The 16871-nt window shown below is 44.0% G+C and overlaps 1 protein-coding gene across 1 annotated transcript; it reads right to left on the minus strand.

The window, feature by feature from the left end:
- Positions 1-723: 723 nt before the first annotated feature.
- Kcnv2 (potassium voltage-gated channel modifier subfamily V member 2) lies at positions 724-15681 on the minus strand. The gene is made up of 2 exons (XM_004653165.1): positions 14272-15681; positions 724-1005 (listed from the first exon to the last, which is right to left on the minus strand). Exons 1-2 carry the CDS (start codon positions 15679-15681, stop codon positions 724-726), a joined length of 1692 nt encoding a protein of 563 aa, XP_004653222.1.
- Between the last annotated feature and the right edge of the window lie 1190 nt (positions 15682-16871).

Consider the following 16871-nt stretch of genomic DNA (forward strand, 5'->3'; position numbering starts at 1 on the left):
TGTATATGTATTCTAAACATGTGGGCTCAAGTGTGTGCATACACACAAACACATCTCCAGACATTGCCAATGTCCCTTAAGGAGCAAAGCTGCCCTTAAGTGAGAATGGCTGGCACAGAATATTCCAAACAAAACCCAGTTTTCACAGTTATCATTTATTGAGCACTTACAAGTCATATCTCCAGTTCCCACCCTCACATGAGAAGGTGCTGTTATGTACATTTCACAATTGAAGAAACAAAAGCTCAGAGGGTTAAAGTAACTTGCCTCAAGCCATGCAGCTTGTGGAACTGGGATTCTGACTGAGGTCTTGTCTGACTCCAAAGCTCATACAGTTCCCATTATCATACTCCATTGTCTGGGAATTTCAGACTCCCCCACCCTTTAAATGAAAGACACACTTCTTTAGACTACTCAAGTCCATTAATGTGTATTGAGCTAGTTGCCACAACAAGCTAAAAGAGAAATCCAAGATGTTACTCCTCCTGAGCCATTTCCAATGCCAGAGCCATTTACACATACAACAAGATTACAGAGTAGTGTGAGGTATTCTGAGTGTGGGCCCAGTGTGTGCTTCTAGAGGTAGAACTTTGTGAATGGGATGCCCTTTTTGTGCAGCACCTGAACATGTTCCTTTGCTACCAATTGTTATCATAATTTTTATAAGGAAGCAGGGAAGCCTTACAGTTCATGCTCTCTACCAGCCACGCATCCTATGAAGTATTAGTTTTCTTGCCTTGTGGTGGGCTGTATGTTACTTCCAGCCAAACATTCAGCCATCTTCTTTCGGGCTCTCTGCATGAAGTTCACCTTTCCCCTCTCCCTGCGGATGGCGGTGTACTCATAAGCTTTGAGCTTGCTGTAGTAATCGGAGAATTTGTTGTAGAGGATAGAAATGGGCATCCCATTGAGAATGATACCAAAAGCAATGCAGAGGAAGGCAAAAAGCCTTCCCAGGTGCGTCTCTGGACACATGTCTCCATAGCCCACGGTAGAGATGCTCACCTGTACAGGAGAGAAGGCAGGGTGGAACTGTTAGCTCTGAGGAGGAGGAAGAAGGGAGAGAAGCTATCAAGGGAAGTGCCCTGTGTCCTTAAAGTACATGGGAGAAGTTTAAAAGCTCCCCACAGAGCCAGCTTTGAAAGTCTGCCTGCAGGACAGTGCCATGGAAAGAATGTAAGCTATGGAGCTGTAGGACTGGTTTAAATATCGACTGTGACTCAAACATGCACTTATGTGCAACACAGGGAACATGTACTTTAGAGAGTTGTTTTAAGGAAGGCTTAAGGGAACATGTGCTGAGATCCTCATGTGGAACATGATCAGTGGTTGCTCGTCCTTGTCTCCATCTCCACACAGCTTGGGGCCAGTGCTAGGACAAGAGTTCCCTGGAATTGTCTGCATCATGTATGTGTGAAAAGCAGCTTGACCTTAGAACCAGACTGTATAGGATTCAAGTTGAGACTCCAAGCCTCCCCAGTTGGGAGACTTGGGTAAAGGCATACTGACTCTTGAGTGGACTCTCAGGATTCTTGTATAGACTAAAGAAAACACAGTACTAGGAACACACAAGGTTTAAATGCCTCCATGATGGTCTTCCCATCTTTGCAAGGAAGACAATTACAACATTTCTCAGAGTGGTTATGTAGTTTAATTGATTTTTAAAATAAATATTCATTAATTGCACATGTCTAGAGAAATACACTTATTTTGTGAAGGAACTTTTGGAAGACCTCACTGACCAAAAATATGTTCACCCTGAATGAAATCTTTTTCATCATTCTTGAAACACTGCTTTAAATTCCACTAGAGATTTATTTGGGTTAACAAGCTTCTGTTTTAAAATGCAGATCCCCATGGGACTAGATATCACTTAGTATAGCCAGAGAAAAACCTGGGAACATCTCTTGGGAACTTTTTAATTCCTCATGTGCATTTTCTGGTCCCCTAGAGCCTCTATGTCATGACTGTTACTAACAGCTGTAATCATCTTGCATTGCACAACTCCAGAGGATTCTGTGGGGTTGTCCCAGTCTGCCAACAGGTGGCAGTAATCATATGGAGTCACTCTATTGTCCCTACTATTGACCTTTGGCTCAAAAATGGTAGCACTGTGTTCTGATGATGCAAGGGCTTCTTTGAACTTTCAAGTGTTGTTGATTGATTAGAATGGAAAGAAGTGAGCCAGCTGGGCAAATCTGGTGATGCTGATAAGAACCACAGATGCACCCAGTCCCCACAAAGGGAAAAGTACGCCTGTTTTGGGTTAAATGAGACTCAGCGCTTACTGTCCCATTTCTGTCTGGTGAGAGATCTTCTCAGAGGTAGGGCATCCTTGTCCTACAGTGGAACAGAAACAAATGCGGCAGAGGGAGGTGGCAGAGATTAGGTTATGGAAATAGGGACCACACTGGACCACACTCTTGGGTTCACATGTCTACTCTGCAGTTTTATGCACTGCGTAAATCATCTAAGTGGTCTCCGCCTCTGATTCTACTTAGAAATATATTTTTTATTTATATGTGTGTGTGTGTGTGTGTGTGTGTGTGAGAGAGAGAGAGAGAGACAAATAGAAAGACAGTGAGTATGGGCATGCCAAGGCCACCTGCCATTGCAAAGGAACTCCAGACACATGCACCACTTTGTGCGTCTGGCTTGATGTGGGTACTAACTGGGAAATCAAATGCAGGTTATCAGGCTTTGCATGCAAGCACCTTAACTGCTGAGCTATCTCTCCAGGCCAGATTCTGCTTTTGACACATGGGGAAAATAATTCATTTATCTTATAGGCTTGTTCTAGGAATTGAAGGCATGCCTGGCACAGGCAGTGGGAGCAATGGCATTAGTGCACACCATGTTGGGAGCCTCAGGGAATGCTGTCTTCAGAATAGTCCTAGCTGAAGGGAGGAGCACACACTGCCAGGTGCTGGTTAGACCCACAGGATGCAGAAACCAGCGCCACCGAGCTCTACTAAATGCTAAATGAAGGAGATGGAGGCAGGGGTATCCTCTGGCTTTGCCCACATTCTGGAGGAAAGGGTAATGGAGGCAGAGACGAAGTTAAGGCTAGGTTGATCTCAGTGTCTCCATGTGTGTCTGCATCCACCCAAGAGAAAAGAATGGAGTCAGACTTCTGTCCAGGTGTGTGAGCAGACCAACAGCTTTCATCTGTTAGTAACACCATCACTCACACCCACTCAGAACCTTATGTCAATCTATTTTCTGTGAAAACTGTCTAACAGAGGTTGAATATTAAGGCAAGTGGCAAAAAGGGGTCATTTCAGAACATGAAATATCCCTAAAGTCCAAGCAGGAGGCCTTGCAGTTAACCAGCCACTCAAGGCTCCAGGATATGGGGGAGGGGAGAATGGCAGGAGGGACACAGAGGAAAAAAAATCAAGTCAGAGTCCTGATTAACAATTTTTGATTGATCCCCACATTGGCTTTGCTTCACCCCACCCCTTCCTTCATTGTGCTTTATTTCCTTACCCCCCCCCCCCCGAACTTTGAAAAGTCAAAAGCAAAGAGAATTGACAGAAAGAAGAATAAATATTTGGTATATACAATATGGTATAAATATTTCTGAGTATCTCAGCTCACTCCAGAGAAAAGATATTTTCTGCTAGGATGCTGTGTGAGAGTTATCACCAAGGATTTGTTCAAAATGTAGACTTAGCTGTTTTGTAGATCATTTGATTCAATGTGAGATATTTTTCTTGTTCTTGGCTCTAGGAGGGCTCAGAACTCCTTAGCCGTAGGGAACTTTTCTGCAGGTTACAGGGATATACCACTTTTCCATAGATGTGCATTAAACCCTGAAGGTCCCAGAGTGATCCGTGACTTCACAGAGGGAGTCTGCACATCAGCAGGCACTGGGCTTGGAAATGTGACCAAAATGTCTGCAATCCATCACAATATCCAGCAAAAATGGCTGGCTCAGCCGCTCTGAATACTGGAAACTTACCATTCTGTTGAAAACTTACATATTTTCCTTAGTTTAGGGTCCCAAAAGCCAGAACATGACCTTCCCCTGGCAGCTAATTCACTAACCAGCAAGTCCTGACCTGCCAAGTATTATGAGAACAAGCATCAGACTTGCCTCGGAAACCTCAGAAGGATTACACTAGGAGTTTTCACTGAACAAGGAATGCCTGAATCCTTAATAAAGAATTAAGTAGAGATACAATCTGTCTTGGCAGCTAGCAGTCCATGCATCTGGGAATTATGATCATGAAAATGAAGCTATTTTTGTGTATCATATGTGGTGTGTGTATATGTGGTCTATGAACATGTGTGTATGCATGCATGCAGAGGTCAGAAGACATGAGTGTACATCTCAGTAGCTCTTCAACCTTATTTCCCTAAGACAGAGTCTCTCACTGAACATGAAGCTGCCTGTGCTTTGCTCAGACTGGTTGACCAGGGAGCCTTGGCAATGTCTCTGCCCCTCTCAGCATTGAGGCTTCAGGCACACACGGTCATACCAATTTTCTTAAATGTGGGTACTTGAGATCAAACTGAGGTCCTCATGCTTGCACAGCAAGCACTCTTACCACCTGAGTCATCTACCCAGCCCCAAATAAGGGCATTAAAAATTTTGTGTGTATATTATATCATGTAGGGGGCATATGCAGATGCACATATCTCATACATACATACACAGGACAGAGGAGAAAGTCAGATATCCTTTTCTACCATTCACCTACTTGTTTCTTTGAGGCAGAATTTTTGACTTGACCCAAAGGTGCTTTTTGTGCTCCAACTGGCCATCCAAAGAGCCCCAGAGATTCTCCCATTTCTGTCCTCCAAAGGATTGGGGTTACAAACATGTGTGGCCATGCCCAACTATTTTCATGGGTGCTAGGAAAATTGAACTCTGGGAAAATCAGGTCCTTTCTAGTCTTCTTTCTTGTGTGGCAAGCACTCTTACCCTCTGAGGCATATCTTTAGCTCCTAATTTTTCTGTTTTTTTTCTTAAAAAATTTTTTTTTTTATTTATTTGAGAGCGACAGACAGAGAGAAAGACAGATAGAGGGAGAGAGAGAGAATGGGAGCTCCAGGGCTTCCAGCCTCTGCAAACGAACTCCAGACGCGTGCGCCCCTTTGTGCATCTGGCTAACGTGGGACCTGGGGAACCGAGCCTCGAACCGGGGTCCTTAGGCTTCACAGGCAAGCGCTTAACCGCTAAGCCATCTCTCCAGCCCCTAATTTTTCTTTTTTGAGAACTATAATATATGAGTATACAGTAGTTTGATCATGTTCCATCCCATTACACTTTGTTGCTTTTTTTTCTATTTGTTTATGAGAGAGAGAGAGAGAAAATGAGAATACCAGGTCTCCAGCCAGTGCAAACAAACTCCAAATGCATACGCTACCTCGTACATCTGGCTTAAATTGGTCCTGGGGAATCGAACTTGGGTCCTTTGGCTTTGCAAACAAGTGCCTTAACTGCTAATCCATCTCTCCAGACCGCATTATACTTTTCTGTCCCCTCCCCCACATTCCATTCCCTGAGGACCCTTCTTTCAAGGTAGTCCTTCTCTGTTTTGTTGTCTTGCTCCTCTTGTCTACCACTATCCTCTATGTCAAAATGTTGATGGGCAGGGATAGAGAGATGGCTCAGCAGTTAAAACACTTGCCTGAGAAACCTACGGACCCATATTCAACTCTCCAGGCCCCACAGAAGCCAGATACGCAAGGTGATGTAATCATGTGAGGTCACACATGTGCACAAGGTGGTAAACACTGGATTGCAGTGGCTGGAGGCCCTGAAGTGCCAATATTCATTTTCATTCTCATAAAAAATGTTGATGGTCTCAGAATTGTGCTGCTCTTGTACAGGGATTGGTAATCACCAGAATTATGAGGGTGCCAGTCAGTTCATGTCAAGACAGTGCTGTAAAGTACACCTACATATCCCGTGACTCTTAATATTCTTTTTGCCCCCTCTTCTCAATGTTCACTGAGCCTTGGTGGATGAGATGTAAATCTCCTGTAGTGTTGACCTCTCAATACCTTTATTTCCTACTTTGACAAGTTCTTAGTCTAATCTCCATAGAAATGATTCTCTTCGGCCCCTAATTTTAAAAAATAATTAATACACCTCTGCTCTTCCTAAAGACCTGGAAGTGGTAAAGATGAGCCTTTTTTTTTGTTGCCTGAAATTAATAGACCTCTCAGGACATGTCCTTCAAAGAGTCTATTTCAAAGGTGATACTTATTAATGTGCCTGTTAAACATCTTTTTGAAAACTCTCCTTCTTTGGATCATAATTTACTGAAAAGATCATTGGCAAGGCTTTGATACATGTGGCTGCACCTATCTCTATAGTTAACTCTAGGTATCAATCTTAAATTCTAGTGTCTACTTTGTTTATTTTTGAGGTAGGGTCTCATTCTAGCCCAGGCTGACCTGGAACTCACTCTTTCATCCCAGGCTGCCCTTAAACTTACAGCGATCCTCCCACTTGGGCCTCCTGAGTGCTTAGATTAAATGTATATGCCACCATGCCCCACTCTAGTGGTTTTGTTTTTTTTTTTTTGTTATCTGTTCAAAAATGCAGCCTTGGGCACACTCTCCTGTTGCTGTTGTCCACCTGATGTTGGTGAGAAGGTGATGTTCACCTTCTGCTCATTTTCCCCTGCCATCATGGAGCTTCCCCTTGGGCCTATAAGCCAAATAAACCTCTTTTTCCCACAAGCTGCTCTTGGTCAAGTGTTTTCTGACAGCAATGCAAACCTGACTGCAACAGTAAAGTTGATACCAGAGGAGTGGGATTGCTGCTCTGTTGCTTTGGCCTCTTGGAGTTGATTTTCAAGAGGAATGTGGCCTAAGAGATGCCTTGCACAGCTGTAAGTACAGCTTGATGGTCAGAGTTGGGACACCTGACTGTAGCAATAATGAAGGACTGTGAGGTTTGGCTTGTGAGGGTGTGAAAGAGCTTTGTCTAGACTGGGCTAGAAGCAATTTGTATGAGAAACTTGCTGTTATGCCCATGTCCTGAGAACTTGTGCAGCATTGCTTTGCATAGAAACAGACTGGTGTGAGCAGAGGGACATGGCACAGAAATAAAATTTCTAGGCTGAAACTTCTGCCCATTCACCTACAATTATATGAGAGATTACAACCACCGAGATTGTGCCAGTGACCTGCATAGGGTCACTCTTTTGAAGGGGCCTGAATGCTGAAAGAGTGTCCTGTTCTTCAAAAGTCTGGTTTATCTCCCCACCCCCCCCCCCCAGATTAATAAATTGGCACTCTACCTGGCATTATGGAGTATAAGCAAATCAGGAGAGGGTGATTGAATATGCAACATTCTTGTGTTTTGGAAATGGCCATGGGCAGTGTGAAGCAGGTGTGCTTAGGATTGCCTGCATGGAGACCCAGTGAAGCCATGAGGATGAACTGTGAATTGCAGTGGAGACCCAGTAGAAATGCTGAGACCATGAGATGGCTGCCATGGAGAGCTGCCAGCCTCAGATGAAGTTTTCCAGGACTGTGAGTAGCCTAGCTGGAGGGGTGGGATTGGAACTCCAGAGACTTGTCACTGACTAGAGTTGTTGGACTTGGAGCTACAGAGTTTGATGTTTGCCCTGTTTAGATACAGTATTGTTTGACTAGCTATTTGCTATGCCTAGTGTTATCTTTTTCAGTGTGAATGTTTATTCTGTGCCATTATTTTTTTTTTAAATATTTTTGGTGTTACGGATTGGTTAAAAGGTCTTGGACTGTGGGGATGTTTGAACATCACTGGGATTGATAAAAACTATGGGGACTTTTAAAATTGAACTGAATGCATTGTAATTTACATCATTTATGGTAATCAGTTTATGGGAGCCAGGGGTGGAATGTGGTGGCTTGATTCAGGTGTCCCCCATAAACTTAGGTGTTCTGAATGCTAGGTTCCCAGCTAATAGAGATTTGGGAATTAACACCTCCTGGAGGGAGTGTATTGTTGGGGTGGGCTTATGGGTATTATAGCCAACTTCCCCTTACCGGTGTTTGGCACACTCTCTTGTTGCTGTTGTCCAGCTGATGTTGGCCAGGGGGTGATGTCCACCCTCTGCTCATGCTACCATTTCCCCCTGCCATCATGGAGCTTACCCTCGAGTCTATAAGCCAAAATAAACCCATTTTCCCACAAAAATAATTCAGCCTTAAAGAGAAACATTTAGCACAATTACAAAGAAGTAAACGACAGGTCACAGACACTGAAGGCAATTCTTCAGAGTAATTCCAAGTAAAGTTCAAGTAAAACAAGGTTACCACCTTAATGAGAGCAATAACCCTCAGCCACATGGTACAGTCTGTTAAAGTTCCAACATGAATGCAAGTGATAGAATAAGAAGGAGGTGTGTCCAAGCTGAAGATGTAAGTTGGGAGTCTATTGATGCACCCATGACAAAGGCATGTGATAATGACCCCTGCATCCTTTGCTGATTTGGTACCTCCCTTGCCCTTTGATCATGTCCCACACAAATCATATTGAACAATAGGAGGAGCATGCTTTAAAGACATAAAAGGAGAGCAGTCTCAAATCAGGATCCCATAAATATCTAGTGTCCTTGAGCTTTTGCCTCACTTATAGCTCTTGTGCTATTTCTGAAGAAGTTAGACCTTTAAACACTTCTGTGCCAGATTATTACCTGCAGTATCTCACTTCCAAGCCTGACATCCTTCAGTCCTCTTTTCTGTAACCCTGAAAATGGAATTCTGTAGACTACATGTCCTAGTTTCTCTTACCTTCTGTCTTCTTATGTTCTGCCAGGGAGAGGCAGCTTTGAGAGACTGGGAGGTGGAATGAAATTATGAAGATTTTCATTGCTGACTCTGGCTTTCATCAGTATCCTTCCAGTATCAATCAGATGGTATGATTTTAGCAGTCCTCATCATTTCCAGCATCAACTTGGTGCTGCCATCTTAGATACTTCTTCAATGGCTACACTATGGCCCCCCTCTGTGCTACTAAGTTCTAGTAACATTTCCCCATTTTTTTCTCCCAATTTAGAACCAACTTTCCTACCATTGTTACGTTGACCTTCTGGTCTTCTGATGCCTATGCATCTGTTTCCCTATAGCAAATGTCCATTTTGGCTTCCTTTTCCCCAGAAGGTAGCCTGTCTAATTCACTTGTCAATGTGCCTTCTCCAAGTAATTAATCAATTAAAATACATTCCAGTGATCTTGCAAGAGCCAACTATTTGCATGAGCATGATTACATACTTTAGGAAAGCAAAGACGAGAGCCAGGTCTCTGGAGTATAATACTCTGGTTTCTCAGCTGAAATAAATTTCCTTTTGGGAGCATTTTAGAAGAAAGCAGTTCATACTATAGTTTCCTCTTTGATTTCTACAACTTTCACCCTTTGTGGAAGGTTCAGAAAGAAATGGTCTGTTGACACTCTAATTGGCCTTTTCTTCTTATAAAACATCCCCACCTAGAAGGCAAATGATTATAGCTGCATCATAGAGCTAATTGCTCTTGCTGAGCAATAACTTGCATTTACCAATCTGGGGAAATCCTGAGAGAACCCAGAGGGATAGAGCTGTTCCAGGCATGGCTTGTTGTTTGCTTGCAGGCTCCGAAACTCTACCACATGGAACTACTGACCCTTCTCTATGCTTCACAGCCTCTCTCTTTCCCCCCAGCAGAGAAGGAATCTCTTCTGCTTTAATTTCCCCTACAATGAATTTGGAATCAAAGGATATTGTTTCCGTGTGGTAACTAGTCCAATATGGTAGCATCTCTTTATTACAGACTTACTGGAGTATTTTACATATGTTTCTTATTACATTACTGCTCACAGTAACCTCCAGTTGACAGACTTGGTAGACATGTTTATCTTACAAGAGCATGAGCAGCTGCAGATGTAGGCATTCATGAGGGATTTGTTTTTTGCAGGTACGGGAACTTCACAATAATAAAATTTACTGTATTTCTCTTAAAGCCCTGAGTTGAATTACAGAGGAAGGATGTAGGATACTTGATATAAATAGCAAGTCAGATTTGGGGTTATCCTGGATGTATTAACCAAACATAGGAGAATGGGCTGGAGAATCTTACTCACATGAGGTACAGAGTCCACCAGGGTTGCAGCTCGGTAGTGGCATCAAGAAAAGTTCAGCCATGTTTTCCTTTTCTTCATCTTGAAAATTTCAATGTGTGGTTGTGTGTTTTCTGAGGTATATACCTTCCTATAGACATAGTCTTTGTCATATAACTCCATGGTGCTTTGCTATCTTGGGAAGACCTGAGTGAGGCCATGTGACTTGCTTTGGGTTGAGCTGATATCAACTCAATGTGTTGAGCAAATATGAACAGAAGCGATATGATACATACAGTGCTTACATGGTCAGGACCTTTGCCCCAGCCTGGACACACCTGTGGGCAAGTTTGGACATGTGACCCAGTCTCCTCATAGAGCCATTGTCATATAGTTGTCATTGTCATACATCAGGCATGAGAATGAATTACATCAAATGAGAAGAACCTTCCAGTTTAAAGTAGACTCAATTGCTTACTTTTATTCTCATGCACTAAATGAATGAATGCTGGCTGTTTTATGATGTATTATTGTGATAATAAGAAACCTTTATACTATTTACAAATGAACAAATGCACATTTATCATGGGTTTGTGCTCCGTTTTTTTTCTAAAAACTTATGATCAACCAAATACTTATGGATCAGAGTCACTTTTAGGATTCATCCAATTTGCATGTTGTCATGTCTATTTCATTATGTGTATTTAAGAGAATTTGTTCTTGTGGTTCAAATTTATCTCAATATCATCTCTTATGGGCTTTCTCTGACTATACCATCAAAGAGAGATCATACCATCCAAATACTTCTCTATTATCTTATACAAGACATGACATCATCAGAAAATATTTAATATGCATCTTGTTGCATTAACATGTAAGCATCACAGTGAAAACATCTTCACCATATTTCCCTCCATCACTCCGTATTCACAGTATTTACAGTATCATTTGCACGTTGAAGATATTCAGTGAGGAAATAGAATGGATTCTTCTGTATGTTATATGAGAAATTATTTGTAATATCTTTTGTTTATTTATTTATTTATTTATTTTTTAAATTTATTTCTTGATTTATTTGAGAGCGACAGACACAGAGAGAAAGACACATAGAGGGAGAGAGAGAGAGTGGGCGCGCCAGGGCTTCCAGCCTCTGCAAACGAACTCCAGACGCGTGCACCCCCTTGTGCATCTGGCTAACATGGGACCTGGGGAACCGAGCCTCGAACCGGGGTCCTTAGGCTTCACAGGCAAGCGCTTAACCGCTAAGCCATCTCTCCAGCCCTGTAATATCTTTTATCTATTCACTTTACATCTACATACAAGAAACAAGACATCTTGTCTACATCTTGATGGTGTTCTATCCAACTTGTCCTATGATAATGGAAGACTTAGTGCATACCACAAAGATAATCAGAAATATCAAGAGGGGCTAGATTGTTCTGCAAAAACAGAGCAATCCTAAAATAATGAAGGGGAATTGTTCCTACAATGTTCATATATTGGCTAAGGAAAAAAAAATGTAACAAGTTATCAGTCATTTATTGTTCAAAATAACTGGCATAACTCTCAGAATTAAATGAACAAAGGAGGAAGGTTGAAAAAAAAGTGGAAAAAATTTGATCTGTGACAACAAGTGTCTGGTAGAGATAATACCTGCTACTCCTGCCCTGGCCCCTAACATTGCTTAGTGCAATGATTGGTATGCTTTTACATAGATTAAAAATGGAATGGTACTGGAAAATTTATAGAGAAAATATTGATTTTTTGTAAAATTATTTCAATGAACAAAAAGAAAATGTCACTTTGTAGCAATCAGTTCAAGAACATAAGTAGATCAATCAGCATTAACTTCAGGACATATTTTAAAGGTAAAAAATCAAACATGAATACCAATCCTCATAAAAAAACATTTATATCATATACATACGGTCAAAATAGTATTATTGTAGGTTAAAGTAGCTATAAGTGTGCTATATCCAATGCCCATACATGATAGCCTTTTAAGATGTTTGGATGGATAAAAATTTGACTCTAAAACTTTGTATTATATTTCAGCATGTGGATTTGTTCTTTGCTTTGGGCTTTAGTCACCTCCAAAGTAAATGCCACTTGCTGGGGACAATCATCCTCTACAAGCTCCACCTGTACACATGGTTTATCTACTATGGCAATGACCTTTCATCACTTGGAATATGAGCAGAGGAACAGCCTTTGACTAGCCTGTCAGAAAAGCCCAATGTCACCCTATCATTGAAGAAAATTCAAAAGTCCTAATGACCACCTGAGCTTTCTGCTTTCAAGGGAAGGAACTCATTGAAATGCAGAGCCCTATAAGACCTACTCCTCTTCTAGAGATGTAGAAATGAGAAGGAATAATACAGTGAGGTTTCACAATTAACTATTCAGAGTCACAGTTAATTGTTGGAGTATCTGAGGTTAGAACCCAGTGACTGAGCCTCCCATCATATCACAATACACTGTTAGTAGCCCTGAGCTCCTCTCTGAATGTTGTACCAGACTATGTTCATATACAAAGTTAATGTTGCAAATGCCTGCTTTCCTTTTTGCTCATTTAATGTTTTTAAGGCATTATGATCTACTTTAAGGAAGAAAACCATGGAAAGAACACACCCAATTCTTTCCCACACCTATCAGTTTATTTATTGATCTAACCAGAATTATTTAGCATTTATTTCCAGGGACTCATTTAGGGCATCATAAATATAGGTATTTTGAGCAAATGGCACACAAAAACACAAATACCAATGATAACACTGACAAGAATAATTAATGCATTATTAGTACAAATTAGACAAGGTGTGATAAAGAACTAAATCTGGAAAGGGCACTGGTGGATGGGAAGAGCAGGCTTAGAGTTTTCTCTTTTTTCTTTTCATTTTTAATTAAGAACATACTTTGTGTGGATACAAGTATGTTGGCACCATATTTTCCCTCCTCCCTGTTCCCATCCCACAGGGGACCATCCTCATGGGGTTGCTAGTATTCCTCATGGGATTGTGGGTTATGTGTTGTGAGAGCAACAGTCAGGTATTACGGGGGGTGGGGGGGTGGGAGATAGGCAATGCCTCTGGGTATGACGTCCCAACCTGTGGCTCTTAAAATATTTCTGGTCTCTCTTCCACAAAATTCCCTGAGCTTTACTGGGTGAGTCTTCTTCAGTGATGAGCTCTTAGGAGCCTCTGGATCTCTGCTTTAGTAAGTGTTGTGTATCCTCAGCATCTGTTTCCTTCACCCTGTCAGTGCTTGTCAGGCTCGCCATGGAAGCACAGGCTTAGATTTTTAACCCTGTTCTACTACCTTGAGCTGAGTATCAGCACCCAGCTCTCTGTTACTCAGTTCCTCTTGTTATGAAATGCATTTTCCAAACTCAGACTTAACTAGAGCAAGAGGAAGTGGGCTTTCTGTTAGGGCTGACATTGCAGCCAAATGTTATCTTCCTTTCTTGTAACAAATATATAGTATCCTTCAAAAACTTGAAGCTTATTTCTATTCATCTTCAGAAGGAATGCTGACTATAACTGCTTCACAGGGTTGTGATGTTTCAATCGGACCATTATTATAAACACAATAGTGACCATGAAGCATTTCACACTCATTAACAGTGAATCATCAGCACTGCTTTCAAATTCTGCCTGTCAAGGATTTTTGGGTTTTTGCTCACGTGCTTGCGCGCGCGCGCGCGCGCGTGTGTGTGTGTGTGTGTGTGTGTGTGTGTGTGTGTGTGTGTGTTGTTTGTTTGTTTCTTGAGACAGGGCTTTCATGTAGCCCAGGCTGGCCTTCAAATTGTATCTAGCCAGGATGGTCTTAAACTCTTGAGTTTGTTTACTGAAGCACGGCTTCATGTACCCCAGGCTGGCTTTTAAATTGTGTCTAGCCAGGATGGTTGTAAACTCCCGATCTTTCTACCTCCACCTCCCAAGTGCTGGAATCTCAAGACTACAACACCATTCCAAGCTCCCAGTCAAAAGGTTTTGAGGTTAAATCTGGATTAGAAGATACACTGGACCAAATCAGTCAGTTACTTAGTAGACTACAGTGTTGATGTCTTTCCAACTTTGTAACATCCACCCATATTTTGTTCGTCCGAGGCTGTAGTATGCAAGGCAGACAGGATAGGAGAAGGCTGAAAACTCATGACCTGGGCTTAGGGACTCAGTGCCTGTGGGGTTGGGGGCAAAGGATAAAAGCCCAAGGGTCGTGGTACTCACCGCTGCCCACCACCAGGCATGGAGGATGCTGGTAAAATTAGTGCCAGGCATATCGTGCTCCACGGAGTAGACGGCGGCGGAGAAGGCGAAGATACCCATGGTGATGAAGAGCATGAGGCAGCCCACCTGCTGGTAGCACTGGCGCAGCGTGAAGCCAAAGGCACGCAGCCCGGTGGAGTGGCGGGCCAGCTTGAGGATGCGGAAGATGCGCATGAGCCGCATGATGCGCAGCACCTGGCCCACCTTGCCCACGCGGCCCACGGTCTCCAGGTCGTGCTCGTGCTGCGAGCCCTTGACACCCCGCTGGTCTTCGCTGGTGAAGCATTCCAGCAGCAGCTGCAGGTAGAAGGGGAGAATGGCCACCAGGTCCACCAGGTTGAGGGCGCTGCGCGAGAAGCGCCGCAGGTCGGGCGTGGAGGCGAGGCGCAGCAGGAACTCGAGTGTGAAGAAAGCCACGCACAGCATCTCCACGTGCTCCAGGATGGGCCTCGGGTCCCCTCCGCCCAGGCCCTGCTCCGCCTCGTGCTGCATCTCCTCCACGGTGTTGAGCGCCAGGGCCACCACGGAGATGAGGACGAAGAGGTTGGAGGCCACCCCCATGGCCTTGGCGGCCACCGAGGAGAAAGGCTTCTCCATGAGGTTCCAGAGGCGCTGGCGCTGCGGCCCGTAGAAGCGCATGTCCCGGAAGAGCTCCTCGGCCTCCTCGGCCTGCGCCTGGGCGCGCAGCTCGCGCTGGATCTTGAGCTGTTCGCTCAGCTCGTCGCGCCGCTCCTCGAAGCAGATGCGGCAGCAGCGCGGCGTGTACTTGAGCCTCACGCCCCAGTAGCCCAGCTCCTCCAGGAAGCTGCGGGGACACAGCTCGTCGCGCACCAGCAGCACCCCGGACGTGTAGAAGTTGTAGATGAGCTGGAAGACGGCGGGGTCGCGGTCGAAGAAGTATTCGTCCGTCTGGCTCTCGTAGTCGTCGCACAGGCCCAGCTGGCGGCTGCGGCTGGTCGAGGTGGCCAGACGACCCAGGCGTGTCTTGGGGTAGCTGGACAGCTCGCAGTAATCCAGCTGGTAGCTGTGGCCGCCCACGTTCACCTTCAGCATGGACATCTGCATTGCAGTGTCACTGTGGTCACCAGGTAGGGCCGTGGTGGTGACCTCCTCTGGCTGCTGGTCCTCTTCCGCAAGGTCATCCTTCCACTCCTCCTCCTCCTCCCCACCATCGTCATCCTCCTCTATGTAATAGTTGTAGTTACCCTCGATCCACGGTATGATGCTGGCCTGGGATCCAGAGCGCGCTCCAATGGAGCAGATGCTCCTGCGGGGTTGGTTGCTGTCGAGGGTGGACGCATCCTCGCCCTCGGCAGTGTTCCAGGGCTTGTAGCTCCAAGACCGCCTCCTCTCCGTGCTCTGTTTCAGCATGGCTGTGGGAATCACACCCTCTTGCTTGCTCCTCCTAGCTGTCCAGGGTTCCTGGCCTGTCCACTGCCACCAGGAGGACCGAACACATGGCCTGCGCTGTCTAAGAGGCCAGCATGCCCCAGGCTCCGTGCAGTGCCCTTAGAGCTGTTTGTTGCATGTAGACCCAGGCAGCAGAGCCAGAGGACTCTAATCTTGCTCATAGGGAGGAAGCAAGTGTTAGGAGGGATTTGGGGCCTCTCTTTCCCCTCCTCCCAGTGACATGCAGGGTGATTATGTGGCCTTAAATCTCCAGATTATCAGAAGGCGGAGGTTATTGCTAATAAAAATGTCAGTCAATCTTGCCCTAGGGAAGTGCTGAGAGTATGTATGCTGAGATAAAATCAATAGAAGTAGCTATAGAATGTGGATGTCTCTGTCTTCATCCTTAATGACTGAGATTGCAGCCTGTGGACCCACCATGAACAGTGACAACTTCAAGACAAGTCATTTTCCTTCACAGTAGATGTAGTTCCACATTAGATCCTGCAAGATGGTGAACAGTCTCCTTTGTCCACTCACACCATCACATTTCTCCCTGTGGATGGATTCTCCTTAATAGCACTGATCTGAACTCAGTCTGTAAGTCCCTTTCAGCTTCTTTCTTTCTCTCCTCCCTATCCTTTGAAGATGAGAATGGGTTTTAAGCTAGGATCTCAGAATTGAGTGAAAGAGGTGTATAAAGCTGTGTTCAAAAGGAGACTTCTTGCACCACCTTTCAGAGATGCTTCAGAAAACCTTTTTTATTTCTTTTTTTTTCTGACTGAGACACAGCTGTCTCATGGGGAGGAACCATGGTGGGGACAGAGTCACAGTCCCTAAGGAGTCATTGTTTTGTTGTTGACATGAACATGTGACAAAATGGGCTTAAATAAATAGGTGAAGCAAAGAGGGTTTTTGTTTTGTATGACAAATTGGCTTTGCAATTCAAAAGTTTTCTTTTGACCTCCACATGCACATCTTGGTACATGTGTGTGCCCACAATCACACACATGACCATGTACACACACACATATGCTTGTATGTATATAAACACACACACAACTGAACTTTCGTACATTTGGTTGATAGTGTCAAATTGTTCTCCATAAAAGTTTATCAGTTTCTAAGTGAGTGAAAATCTGTTTTTATACTTTTGAACTTTGCTAACTTAT

The sequence above is a fragment of the Jaculus jaculus genome, chromosome 1 (genome assembly GCF_020740685.1).
Source record: "Jaculus jaculus isolate mJacJac1 chromosome 1, mJacJac1.mat.Y.cur, whole genome shotgun sequence".
Lineage (NCBI taxonomy): Eukaryota > Metazoa > Chordata > Mammalia > Rodentia > Dipodidae > Jaculus > Jaculus jaculus.